This window comes from Syngnathus floridae, chromosome 10, assembly GCF_059516105.1.
Source record: "Syngnathus floridae isolate MCC-2025c chromosome 10, RoL_Sflo_1.0, whole genome shotgun sequence".
Lineage (NCBI taxonomy): Eukaryota > Metazoa > Chordata > Actinopteri > Syngnathiformes > Syngnathidae > Syngnathus > Syngnathus floridae.
Genome location: NC_142422.1, coordinates 5,635,394 through 5,649,450, shown reverse-complemented (window position 1 = coordinate 5,649,450; position 14,057 = coordinate 5,635,394). Strand labels below are relative to the sequence as shown.

General features: G+C 41.6%; 3 protein-coding genes and 1 long non-coding RNA gene across 5 annotated transcripts; 2 read left to right on the top strand and 2 right to left on the bottom strand.

Annotated features, from left to right (window-relative positions):
* Window positions 1-43: 43 nt before the first annotated feature.
* On the top strand, window positions 44-2,402 carry clec3ba (C-type lectin domain family 3, member Ba). Its single transcript, XM_088387284.1, has 3 exons — window positions 44-467; window positions 540-635; window positions 798-2,402. Exons 1-3 carry the CDS (start codon window positions 212-214, stop codon window positions 1,196-1,198), a joined length of 753 nt encoding a protein of 250 aa, XP_088243410.1. The 5' UTR covers window positions 44-211; the 3' UTR covers window positions 1,199-2,402.
* Window positions 1,303-8,685, bottom strand: cdcp1a (CUB domain containing protein 1a). Of its 2 annotated transcripts, XM_088387281.1 has the most exons (9): window positions 8,439-8,682; window positions 7,272-7,484; window positions 6,800-7,153; window positions 6,356-6,724; window positions 4,962-5,159; window positions 4,477-4,845; window positions 3,671-4,018; window positions 3,514-3,601; window positions 1,303-2,836 (listed from the first exon to the last, which is right to left on the bottom strand). In XM_088387281.1, exons 1-9 carry the CDS (start codon window positions 8,491-8,493, stop codon window positions 2,428-2,430), a joined length of 2,403 nt encoding a protein of 800 aa, XP_088243407.1. In that variant the 5' UTR covers window positions 8,494-8,682; the 3' UTR covers window positions 1,303-2,427. The 2 variants fall into 2 exon arrangements, with proteins under 2 accessions (XP_088243407.1, XP_088243406.1); XM_088387280.1 differs by having other exon boundaries at window positions 3,514-4,018; window positions 8,439-8,685.
* LOC148392110 (uncharacterized) lies at window positions 5,307-7,491 on the top strand. Its single transcript, XR_015860880.1, has 2 exons — window positions 5,307-7,146; window positions 7,311-7,491. It is a non-coding gene; the product is annotated as an uncharacterized LOC148392110 (long non-coding RNA).
* Window positions 8,686-9,676: 991 nt separating the features above from the next.
* tmem158 (transmembrane protein 158) lies at window positions 9,677-11,115 on the bottom strand. Its single transcript, XM_088388292.1, has one exon. The coding sequence runs from the start codon at window positions 10,894-10,896 to the stop codon at window positions 10,192-10,194; it is 705 nt and encodes a 234-aa protein (XP_088244418.1). The 5' UTR covers window positions 10,897-11,115; the 3' UTR covers window positions 9,677-10,191.
* Between the last annotated feature and the right edge of the window lie 2,942 nt (window positions 11,116-14,057).

The following is a 14,057-nucleotide window of genomic DNA, read 5'->3' as shown; positions in this document are numbered from 1 at the left end:
CTCGAATAAGCCAAAATGCAGATCAGTTTTCCAAACACTTCAAAATTAAATTACATATAATTACTCTTCAGGCCCAATCAGAATTACTTTTTGCTACTGTTGTAGCTTATTGAAAGAAGAGTCAACATTTAACAGCTTTCTGAATTAAGACGTTGCGAAACCGAATAATCTTGCCAAAGTTTTAGCGCAATCCAGTCGCCCTCCTCCTCTCATGCTTTCCAAAATAACACAAACGCCTGTAAGACATCTGCAAAACATTTGTGAAGTCCAAGATAAGAGGTTGTCGCCCAAACGCTGCGCCATTCAGCGGTGCGGCTCCAACTCAAAGCTGCAGCCTGACATCATTACAGCGTCTTTGAAGCATTTCATCATGGAACGAACTCAAAGTCTCCGCTTGGTGTTTTGCCTTCTGTTGCTGATCCAATGCACACTCTCACAGACAACAGAAAAGAGAAGCACAAAGAAAGGTAAGGTCAGCAATCATATATTACACCTCACAATGTGATGCTAACTTTTCATCAACATTTCTTTCAATCCAGACGTGACCAATGCTGCAATCGAGGAACTCAAGAAACAAATTGAAGACATTGTTAAGGACCTGAACTTGTTGAAAGAGAAGCAATCTCTACAGTCAAGTAAGTTTGTCTCATAAATACTGACTAACCATCATATATTGATAGATGCAAAGAAATAGGTCATGATCCAAAGCATCTAATGATTGTCAATTGAAAGTAACAGCTCTTTACCCAAAGTATACTCCATCATGGGTAATCTATTTCTCCATCCTTCCATGTCAGTGTGTCTTCGTGGAACAAAGGTCCCAGGCAAGTGTTTACTTGCCAATCCGGTCAAGAAGAACTTCCACGCAGCCAATGACGACTGCGTCGCCAAAGGGGGCACCCTGAGTACACCCCTGACAGGCCATGAAAATGACCAGCTTTACGCCTACGCGCGGCAGAGCATCAGCCCGGAGGAGTCCATCTGGCTGGGCATCAACGACATGGTGACCGAAGGCCAGTGGTTGGACCAATGGGGGTCCAGCTTGCGCTTCAAGAACTGGGAGACGGAGATCACCATGCAGCCGGACGGCGGGCGCAGCCAGAACTGCGGCGTGTTGTCCACTACGGCCAACGGGAAATGGTTTGATGAGAGTTGCCGAGGTGAGAAGGCTTCCGTGTGTGAGTTTAACATTGTGTGAGCAGAATTGCCTTTAAAATGCCATTTGAGTATAACCATCATCATATAATGTTTCAAAATAATGCACTAACCACTTCCTCATTTACAACAATAGTCACAAAATCGTTTTCATTTTACTGTGTAGAATTTTCACTGCATTTATTGTCAAAGCAGAAAACAAAAGAAATAATTTACTGGCAGATTCCGTGGTAAACAACATTGGATTTCTATCCAGCTAATAAACCAAATAAACATGTATTTTCTCTCTGAAAATGCTTCTCCATGTCATTTCTGTGCACTGCTCGGGACAAAAAATTCAGCATCAAACGAAATATTTTTGTCTCCAGAGCAGTCATGGAAAAGATAAGACCAACAAGTATTTCTTGAGGAATTGAACTCAACACTGCTTTGGCCTGTGAGCTCCGAAAAGTTAAACATTCGAGGAGGAAGAGATTTGTTTGGAAAACACAAACCACAAAAACAAATGAGAAGCGGTGAATACAGTACTTGTAAACTGTGAGCTGGTTGCAGAGTGAATATGTGTGTGTGTGTGTGTGTGTGTGTTTGTCTTAGTTAAGAGCCAAAACGATCACAAACTATCAAACATCTGCTGGGGGCTATATTTTCTGTTACACATCACCGAGTCTAAATTCTGAGTCACAAAACCAGATGAAGAGGTACAAAGGGATTGCGTAAACTTTTCCACCATCCAAATAAAATGACCTCACAATTATTCATTCACCCAGAGGAGGCCTACGTCAGATTATGAAATTAATTTCTTCAGACATCTTCAAACATTGTCAGACATTTGGGATTATAGTAAAGTGACTTTCAGGCATTACTTTGGGATATAAAAATCGTGTTGGGGGTACACAGTGCACGTATTAGTCAAAGCCAAGTTAAAGTCTGTATAAATGTCTTTAATTCTAAAAGAGAAGAAACTCACACAAAAGTTGACTGTAAATTGTTATGGCCGCATGTCTTGAGTCTTTAAAAGTATGTTATCTGTCTTTCACCCAAAATCAGCTTGTGAGTTTTAAAGGATTGTGTTCCATTTCTGTTAAGTAAGCGGTGATTCAGTTCTGATTTCACAAGAGAAGCACTGCCACTCAAGGTAAAAGCAGGCAGCAGCAGTCAAGTCTGAGCACGTCTAGTTTGTGAATTTGGTGCAAAAACTCATGCGGGAAGAACAAGGTCTCAAGCAATCCAGGAATGAAGATCTCCAAAGTCAAGTGGAAATCCTGCATCCTATCAGTTGCCTCCCTCCGGATCCAGCCGTGCCTCCATCGTAGCCAAGGTGGGCTGTGCCTCGTAAATCACATTGTCCACCAGGGTGTGGCCGTGGCTGGGGGGCCTGTTGGGAAGTGGGGGTCCCTGCTGTGGATACTCTTGGTAAACCCCCGTCTCAATGTTTTCGTTTTTAGATAGTGGAGAGTCTGTTGTCTCCGTGTAGGGGTCGTCCATGTTTGACTCTGTGTAGATTCCCATCTCTGCACCTTTTCTCAGCAGGTGAGTGTAGACAAGCGTGTCCTCAATGGAGGCGTACACATGGGACTCGTTGTCTTCACGGCTTTTAGGTAAGCCGTTGTTTCCCGGCAGGAAGATGGTGCCGTTGGGATTGTAGATGGACACCTGATGATTGATCTTCTTTTTCTTCTTCCTATTTGGTAAGAGACAATTAGTAATGTACAGGAGCTCAAAAGTGTTCCATTTTAAAAGTTAGGTGAGTTATAATGTCTGTGACGTATTAACTCTTCTTTTAATTTAAAACCAGAAAGATGTGCCTTTTTTGATTTCTGAAGATTTATAAAAAGGCTGCTCATTTTTATGAACATTTTTAAATTACAATTATGGCAAATATCTTATTGTTATTAATTAATCTAATTGTATAATCTTCTCATTTTAGAACTGCCAAGGTGGAGTAAACTTTTGATGGGCAAATACATTCAAAAGTAATTTCAAGTAGGTTGGAACACATTTGCAGGCTACATATTTGAACATATATTTTCAGGCTAATTGATAAAAATATTGGATTTTTGCATTAAAAGTGATGAATGAAAATCATACACTGCAGTCATAGTAATAAATAAAAAAAATCAGAGTAAATGATTTTAACACAACTTTTGAACGTATTGGTATAATGTAGGCCAAATGCTAAAAAAAAAATGTTTTTTATTTGCAAGTATGTTCAAACGTACGTATAACTACAGTAAAATGTTTTTGCCAGTCAAAATTATGTACTCCACATTGGCAGCACCGTACTTTCGTTATAAATAAAAAATAACGTCCCAACACAAAACAAGAAGAATGGTCAGACAGCATATGCAAACCACTTACTTAATTACGATACAGACCGCCACCAGCACAGCGATGAACAGGAGGACCAGAGCAATGACCACACTCAAGATGATGATCAATAGTTGGTCTGAGTGAGAGAAAATATTAGCCAAAGTTGCACTTGACTGTACAAATTTAATCGAAGTGTAAAATGTACTTTTCTGGATGGTTAGCTCTGTGATGACCATGAAGTCTCCTCGCTCTGTCATGCAGTTAGACATGTTGAGGTAGAAGCTCTCGGTGACGGTGACGTCCTCGGCCTCCTCGTCCTCCCTTCGGCTGTACTCCTCCTCCAGACTGTCGAACGTCTGCACCCGAATGTTGGTGTGGCGGTTGGCACACTTGGGCTGGCTGAGGTTGACGAATTTCAGGTGCGCTTCCATTTTAGGGGGTAGCGAGACGATCCAGGAGACGGTGGCGTAGGACTCCATCCCCGCCGGCCAACCGGGCGTCGCCAAAAGGAGACTCGTGTCTCTTTTTGGGGATAATCTGAATATGTACCTTTCTGGATTGGACAGAAGAGATTTTCAATACATATTTCCCAATATCAAATGAAGAGGATCACTTTTGGTGCTTAAAGCATTTTAATATATACCGTAATTTCCGCACTATAAGGCGCACCTAAAAACCTCCAATTTTCTCAAAAGCCGACAGTGCGCCTTATAATCAGGTGCGCCTTTTATGGACCAATATTGAGCCACTACAGCAGGCGTGTCCAAAGTCCGGCCCGCGGGCCAAATGTATATATCTATGGACAAAGTTTTAAAATGGATCATTCATTGAAGGTGCGCCTTATAATCCGGTGCGCCTTATATATGGACAAAGTTTTAAAATGGGCCATTCATTGAAGGTGCGCCTTATAATCCGGTGCGCCTTATAGTGCGGAAAATACGGTAGGTGGTATTTAATTATTAATGTACTACTTTTACTTTCACTACTTTTAAGTAGGATTCAAACAGTTACCTGTTATCTCCTCTTTCAAACTAGCAGTCAACAAAGGCTTCACAGACGATCTCAGTGTTTGGTTGCCCATTTTTGTGAGGGTGACCGTTACGTTGGTGTGGATTTGGACCTTCTGAATGGCCCCCTGAGGACAGAAGTGGCCTACAGTCTTGCCGTCATCCTCGGTCAAGCTAATGAGACTGTCGTCGCACAGCTGACCCGGCAGGGACTGCTTCAGGGGTCCCATTAAAGAGGTCAGTTCCACAGTGCCGTGGGGGGGAGGACGGAGGGCCCAGGTCACCGCATTCAAGGGGGATGGGAGGCAGCTGGGTAAGAAGGGCACCGCAAGAGGCACTGGAAACTTTGGGCAGTCTTTAAATTGACTGCAACCTGTTCAGAGAACATTAATAAAGGCTTTTATAGGAAGGTAAACAATAACTGTAATAACTAATTTGGCAAGCACACACACACGGAGTAAAGTAGGTGTGAGTTAAGTGTGAATTTACCAATGACTCCACTGGCTGTGATACTGATGTCTTGAGGAAGGCAGTCCTGAAAAGTCAGTTGAGAAACCTTTCCGGATGGGATTGTAATCTTCTCCATGATGACAGAGTTCATCTTCATTTCACATTCAGAGGCCAGGTTCAGTCTCTCCAAGTGCAGAGAGAGGTAATTGATTTTCTTCAGGTCCACGCTACAAATCACTGCAGGGAACAGTTAAAAGAGTTACAAGCCTTTTTCCTCCCATATTATCCTATTTTCTGAAAGCAGAGGTAAATCAGGATCCCTCTCGTCAGTGGAGGAGTTTCCCGCTGAGCTGCTGTCATTCATGACTAAGAAGTGAGGTAACATCAGAGCTTCCCGAGCCTGCAAACCTAAGGGCATCTGTAAATCACATTTTTCACGTCATCGCTACACCTAACTTGCCCCTAAAATGTATTAAAAAAAAAAGGCTCACACAGTGAACATTTTTTTCAGTGAGATGAATAAAAAAAATGATTTAGTTACACAGCAGGCCTTCACATTCCATACTGTTTTACATTTTGCCGTCACAGCTTGAACTGTTGTTGCAACAAGATACGAAAATAAAAAAAATATATGTTACCTGCTGCAACATGCCATATCTTTATCAATCTTCCAGACTGTCATGTGTAGCAACACTAAACAAACCACTTTGGTAAAAATGTTAAGACTGAAAATTCTCTACTGCGAGAACAAAACATCCTTGGCATACAATCTGAAGTCATTCCTCTCCATTTAACTTAACCATTAGCAGGAACCTGATTTTCTTACACCTAAGTAGAGCAGCTCTAATTAATGCCATGACTACCTTATTGTGCTTTTTATTGCAAATAAAATAAAACAAGCTAGTGGTCGATCTTCGCAAAGTAATGTGTAGGTGAAGTAATTATTTACCTGCAAATGGGGAAACACGTCAACACAAAGATTCACCGCATCACACATTTCCTTATCTATCAGAATTAATCATTACAAAGGTCTGCTAAAGAACTAAAGACCAAATAAAATAAAAAAAAAGTAGGCCAACAAAGACCCAAATTAATTTGTCTATGGATTAGGAAAAGAGCTGTGTAATAAAAATGCTTTTTCCCATTTTCGCCAACATTCTGACATTAATTTCTCATAAATAATGCATTAATCTGAATAACAACAGAAAGAAGAAAAATACAACCACGCCAGTGAGCTACAACAAATAAAATCTAACCTGATTTAAAAATCTTACCACCTTATTCGATAAATATTAAAAATACACCCAAATGTGACTTATATTTTAGAAACCCTGATAATTTAAGTCATCTACTACTGCACACAAAATGCCTGATTTCTAAATATTAAACGTTTGTTAAATGTACAATATTTTCAATCCAATGCGATGTTATACCTGGTGCGCTCGTCCTTAAAGCTGTCACCTTGAGTTTCAGGGAGAGTCCAGGAGAACCAGCTCGTCTTCTGTCCATCTCACAGTTCCTGAGAATGAGAGAAAAGTCTCCCTGACTCTGGAGAGGTTGGGTGTCCGTCAGAGCCGTCACCAGCGCCAGCCGGCCTTTGTTGTGGTACTCGGCCGCAGTTTCCTTCTTCAGACAACGTGGCTCGGTCAGGTTAAGGAACTCTATCGCTGCTCTTTGTTTATTTGTGAGCTCAAAGTACCACTCCATCACGTCATCGTCGGGAAAACTCTCGGGGAAGTTTGGAGAAAGCAACTCAGAGGAATATGTTCCATGTGACAAAGATAATGTAACTTTGGCAAGAGCTAAAAAAGAACAAAACACAATGCCATTTAGATACAAGACAAGATGGAGAAGATTGTGTCAAGTAGCTAACTTACATTTGATGTCCTCTCCAACAGACATGGTAAAATCATCACTTTGGACCTCCAGTCCTGGTGGGACATCCAAAGAGAAGCTACCCTGGTTTAGAATTTGAATACTTCTGATAGGGCCCGTTGTGCAGTATTTGCCAATGACCACACTGCCTGTCTTCTGAAAGGCCTTGAAGGTGTAGGTGTGCATATCTGGACACTTTTCAGATGGAAGAATTTGTCTCATGCCCATCTGTGGAAAGTCCACTTGGACCGACATTGGTCCAGAGGCCTTCAGGTTCCAGGTGAACCTACGGTGGAAATCCAACCACGATGTGCTGACTGGAACTGACCACCAACCGCATTCCTCGATGGTACATTCTAAGTAGAAATATTTACTACAGTAATCAGCATCAATATAGCTTATTGATCGGCAAAACCGTGCTCAAAGGCCATATTTGAAAATATTCAGACAACACTGCGTGATTGGAGATGTTACCTATATTTTGTATGATCTCCACTTTGAATTCATCTTCAGGTTGGGGGCAAGAGAATTCCACTGAAACAGGGTTGCCGCCTTTCACCAATAGTGCCTCTTCACAATTTTGCCTTCCCTCGGTGCACACTTTGCATGATGAGCCTTTGGCCAGCCTGCTGATGTTGACAGTGGTACCTCCATCAGGGATGACCATAAACGACTGGATCCCTGGAACTGAAGCCCATTGCACAAGAATGTATGCTTTCACTTTCTATTCTCCAAAGATTTCTGAAACGTTTCATTTGCAATGGGAAGCTTTTCATTCATGATGAGGTTGAGATTGAAAATACTGCTGCCATGGCTTAAATATTCATCACTTATGAAATCAGTAACTGAACTGCTATGATCAAGTAGCTGTCGAGTGAAAATGTATTCTATAAACCCATCCAACTAGTTTCTATCGACTGCTTGGTAACATAGATTGGTCATTCACACTCACATTCAAACCTGTGGGTAATTTAGGGTCTTCACTGAAAGTAAAACGAATGTTTTGGAAATGTGGGAATAAGATGGAGCTCTTGGCAAAAATCCAAATAAAATCAACAAGATTATTTTAACTCCACCCTTGAAGTCTGAAACAAGATTCGAACCCAGAACCTCAGAATTTTTTAGGCAAACCACTCATTCACCATACAGAATGTTAACTATAACTGAAGTCCAATTTAAATTTGATTAGATATTTCTCAGCCTGCAAACTTTGCATTTTTTAATTGAATAACATATGTCACATACGATCAGATGATAATCATTGATCATTTTCCCCATGTTTCGATTTTCAAAGTTTATAAAAAAAGAGTTTTATTACCAATATGTAGCTTTTCCAAATTTCCATATACTGCTTAGCCATCATTCAAAATAAACATCCACGTTGATAAAGTATATCAAATATTCTACCAGCCCCGAAACCTGCACAGAGATGTTTAAAAAAACAACAACTACGCAACAAAAAAGCAACCGGTACACTCCCTAAAAAACCAACAACACCACAGCACTACTTTACGCACACTGTTATCCAATAACCAAATACGTATTTAATCTGCGTAATCCCTTAGTTACCAACCAACACTACTTTCCCAGAGCTTTTTTTTTTTTTATCGTTTATTAGTATAATAAAATATCTTAACTTACCTGAAGCAACGAAAACAAAAAGGAAAAACCAGACGTGGATTCTCAAAAGTGGCATGCTGCCGAACCATTCACAGGTACTGCGACTTTGTTCCCTAGTGGAATCGCTGAACCTTTGAGCATGCCGGACTACTCATTGTGTCATCGTAGTGAGGGGGAAGTGTTCGTCAACTGAGCAGTTCGTTGATGTATCTGCACTCCAAACTCCACTTCCTGGCTCTGTGTGTACGTGTGCGAAAGGTGTGGTAGGTAAACTGCAAGTAAGGGAGGCAACTTCTTGCCTGAGGTAAGTAGTTTACGCACACTATATACGTATGTCAAGTTGAAGATACGTGTGTGAAACAAAACAACACATGAGTTAAAGTAGAAATAAATAAATAAAACACAAACACACACGCACACACACACTGAAATGTACTTGGGTATTTTTTTATAACTTCACATACAAATTAAAGCAACGCCTTAATTAAGTAACAAAGCTTTACTACCTATGATGAATGGAAAAAAATAGTCTGACCTGTTTTTCATGATTAGAGGATTTTTGAAAACCAGAAGCTTATTCGCAACAAAAGGCAACAACTCATCTTGAATGTGGCCTTGAATGGGTATTTTAAAAAAACAAACCCTCAGGAGTAGTGGAGCCTTTTCTGCAGATAAGTCTGGGTGATAGTATTCCCTTTAAAGTGCACAGCAGGGAGTCGGTGGGTTTGGCACAATGCATATGAATGGGTTGTTTGTCACGTTTCTGCCTTTGGAGGCATTTCAAATGTTTTTTTCTTTCCTCTGGAATTCAATTATGTTCGCCACAGAAACCCTCAAGCGATATATGCCATGCATATTAGCAAATGTCAGTCAATAAAGGCCTGATATCAGACTTATGTAGAGATTATCATTGATATATATCATTTGTATTATTATGTATATTTCTTTTCCTCAACCAATGAGAATCGATGAGAAAATGTATTTAAATCGATAAGGAATATTGATAATGGAACAGGGATCAGTCATTTCTAATCAATAACCATCCCTATGGGCTATACTGCCTCTCATATTGCAAAAGTTGTACAAACGGACCTTTTTCTCCTCATTAGAGGCGGGGCAGGCAGATTCAGTCATCAATCACAATTTTGTCATTTTTAAAATTCCCACATTTCCAGTTTATCTTGTGGCATTGGCTTCTCAAGATGTGTTCTAGTGCAATAAGAAACCGTATTTTTAAATCACAGAATAAACAGCATAGATAAAATGTCTAATATTTTATTGTAATGTATATTGTTTATACTGTAACAGATACAAATAAAACACATACTGTATATTGATCTTGATATTATAAATCTATCATTAAAAACACTGAAAAGTGAAAACCACTTAAACAACTCCTTAGTCAGAAAAGGCGTACATTTTATACAACGATTATATGTTTTCAGTACATGTGCAGTGCAAAAGTTCTACACGAGGTATAAGGCAAACATTCTAGAAAGGTTTAAAACTACAAAGACGGGTTCGAGAGAAAATTGTGCACAATATACGCTGACATATTTGGCTATATAGGCCTACAAGTATACAAAAACATATTGGTCCCACTAGAACTCACGCATACATAGAGAACATTCATACCTTGTTCCTCTGAAGAGGTTTGTTGGAATTCCAAATGACCTACATTTCAATTAACAGTCATTCATTCATTGTGGCAAGGAGTATAATGGCTACAATTAATTTTAGGTATAGGCAGCACGGGCTCGTCAGATCAGATCAGTCATCTTGGTCTTCTCTGCTCCATCCCATTAGGTAGGAAGCCTGCAATAATAGGAACCGGCCATATGAGAGCAGCAACACTCCACACAATAATGACCAGAGTCATGAAACAAGCCACAAGTGTGGACTCGATGGGCTTTCTGTTCAGCCTCCAACTTTTGTCACCCTTCAGCTCGTCGAGGCTGAAATCCACGCAGCAAAAGGTGACCTGATCCCCGCTCTGCTGGCCCCTCGCCCTGCCGGGGACGAGCCTCCTGTAGCGGGACAGCCCGCAACCCACGCAAAGCCTCAACTCCTGCTGACCCCCGGTGGTCCCCAGATGCTCGATGATGACGGGCGAGATGGCCCGGTTGAACGAGGCGGAGAAAAAAGCCCGTCCGTGGTTGTTGGTGGAGTAGATGACCACGTCGCACTGGAAGCCGAAGCTGCTGTCCCAGCGGGCCACCAACGAGGAGGGCAGCAGTCTCTGGACGCTCACGTTGCATTGGGACGGCGTCTGCAGGGACGACGACGCGTCCGGGGACGCTTCGCTCCCTTCCGCGGACCTCTTGGACAAGCGCGCGTCCACCCCCAAGTCGGCCAGGAACCTGTTGGAGGAGTTGACGGGCGGCAGCAGCATGTCCTCGTCGCTCCAGCTCTGGCATCGCTGGACAAGTCCGGCCACCGCGGTCAGCGCCAGCAGCAGGGTCCGACACTTGTTCAGCATGGCCCGGGGCGCGTCTCACCTGCTCGCATGGTGCGTGGGACGATCCGCTGGTGATTTTTAACTGCGCCGATCCAGATGGAGAGATTCTATCCTCTTCCCGACTGGTGGGAATGGAAATGTCCAATGGCTGTCACACGCGCGCACCCCCTCCTCTCTTCCTCCTCATCCAACTGTGTCCTGCGTGGCTCCCCTCAATCCATTTACCCCCCTCGTTGTCATTCACCAAAGGAAAAACGGGGAAAAAAGGAGAGCCAGGGATGCATGCACTGTATGTTTCTTTCATAATCCGGATCCGTTCTCTAACAGTGGTGAAAAGAAACGAAGTAAAATACTTCGTTACTGTACTTAAATAACTATCGGTGTTATTTGAAATTAGACATGTTGTGCCTCTTATTTTGTCATTAATTTGAGGGAAAAAAAGACGGAGGGTGAACAATGACTGCAACCGATTTGGAGAAACTGATAGTGAATACTACACTTTGTCATGTGCCTAAAAAAATATTGCATTCAATGTCTATTTTTTTTAAAAAGACAAACAAGTTGGCTCAGAGTATTTGTTATCATTAGGTAATATGGCCTTTCTATTAGCAATTGATAAAAGTTTGATAGTATCAAGGTTGAGTTGACAATACCTGGCTGTTGGTTTAAAAAGCATGAAAAGCGATGTTTTTTTGTTTGTTTTTTAATTTTTTAATTTTTTTTTTACAACCAAGTATAGCTTCTGTGTTTATTCTGGGATTTTACAATGCTTTTCAAAACAGGAACAATGAACTAATTGTCCTTTCATCTTACCTCACCTCTTGTCCTCTGTGAAAAGGGAAGGGGGAGGAGTAATAAATAATAATGGCTGCATTATAATCATAATTATGTAATGTCTCAGAAAAGACAATGAGTTATTGGCAGAACTGGATTGCCGAACGGGAATAACAAAGAGATTGATTATTCTCTTCTCACTATTCTCTTAGCAGTTAATGAAGTCAACAAACATCACTTGAAAGAACTCTTTGCCTCTGTAAATCGCATCATTTGCTGTTGAGGGCCTGGCTTTGTAGATTTGATGTGATGGTCAGCTGAAATGAAAAACCCTTTGGCCTCAATTTGCATCTGAAAGCGCTCGCCCTCTTCTTCTGTTTTAATTATGACGGCAAACCTTTTTATTCGCAGACAATTTGGCGCTTATTTAGTTCCAGTTCGGCACAGTCAAACGTTTCACTCTTTCTAAACACAGGTCACTCCGTCTCAGATATGCCATTGTGTGAACGGAACAAAAATGTAAATGGTTTTCTTGTTCATTAATTATGCTATAAAAATGTAAATTGGTTTGGTGACAAAAATACAAATGGGACAAAGATAAAGTCTCTTGTGCCAAAGGAGAATGCATAAAAGATTCATTTACTCAAAGTGCGGCTCTTTCCACAGGAAGCTGAGATGAGGAAGCATTTGTGGCATGTGGCTGGCCGGTAGCCGCTCTGTGCTGGATCAGACACCATTAGTCTAAAACGCAGACTCTGACTTAATTAGAAACAAAGAATTAGGTCTGTGCGTTTTCATAACTGCAAAGTTCAGCTCCGCGCTCACATCACAGTATGGAGAAACCCCGATTTGTCTCCTGTGGGCCTGTCATATCACCAATCACTGCCAGGACTCATCACCACGGCAACCAAATGGGGCTCTCCCTGGAGGTGTGAGAACAGTGGAGTCCACTGATGAGGAACAACACAGTATGTTCAGTAGAGGAAGACGGTCCTAATACTTCACTGTCACCGTTTAACGTCTGATTCAAGACAACAGTCTTGAAATGAATGGCAGTAGAAAGTCATGTGAATCAATACGTTTGTAAATCATACATAAATGGACTAAACTAAAAAAAAATATGACACTTGAGAATATGAAAAGAAGAACGTGCAGCACGGTGGACTAGTGGCAAGCACGTCTGCTTCATAGACAAAGGTTCTGTGCCCTGCAAAAGCCTAATGACCAGTTTGTGGTGTACCCTGCTTCGTTTTTAAAGGCAGCTGGGATAGGTTCAAACTTGCAACATGTAATCCTAATGAAGACAAAAGTTATAGAAAATTTATTGTTTTTATGCCCGGCGCAAGTCTGGGGTCAAAGTGCAATCTAACTGTGAGCATGTGTGTTTTCTTTCTTTTGGCATAGTATTTTCCAAGACTTGTGCAGACAAAAGAGGATGTTTGCGCCGTTGTGGGAAAGAACACACCTGGCTTCCCCTCATCATGTTTAGCAGAAATTGACTCACTGGTGTCCATGTATGAGAATGTGTGTTTGTACAGATAAACTGCAAAGTCTCCTCTGATGATGTCATCGGCGACCCATGCCTTGCACTCCACCTGATCGAGCGTTTGTTTGTAGTAAGGTAAGGTTCGATTACAAACCAGAATCCAAACTTTCGACTCTTTTTGCAGGAAGATTCAATCTGTCGGCTGGCTACACAACACACATCAAGTTAAAAGAAATTTAGGTTGCGCAATATACATGGGGATGAAAAGTCTGTCCTAGAGTAATCAGTGAACTCTAAAGATGGAACTCCTTGGTGTTAAATTAAGAAGTCATTCGAGAAGAAAATCCTTGGGTACTGATAGAATGTCAAACAGTCTGCAACATAAGGATAACTGAGAAAACACATCCAGTCTCTTCTTCTAGTGGCTACCGCAACAAAACACAATCAAGATCAGAGTGATCGATAAGGCTGATGCTTTAAGATGTTCTTCTAACCACACAGCTGACCCTCCTACATATCATGCTTCTCTCCTCCATGTGAACAGATAAGTGAAGAACACACGAATCTGTCAATGTGAAATACACCCAGGGAATAACATCACAGAAAACGAAAGTCAGGGGCATGCTGGGACCCGTCAGGAAGCTTCTTGCCGTTCTTGAGATGGTGTGAGATTGCTTCTCCCTTGTGTTCCAAACAGCGCCAACCTATCTCGATTGATTGGGAAGTGCACAGTTGTTCTAGGTCACCTTGGACAGGTAAAGGCAAGTCCCCACCCAGATGCATTCAGAGATCGTTTTGCACATAACGCACCGCTGCTCCAGTAGTTCTGCGTGGTCATTTGTCTCGCGGTTCTCTTTTCGTGAAACGTAATCGTCCCCAGAAACAAGCAGAGAGAACCATCGGGGTGATTACCGTTTTTTTG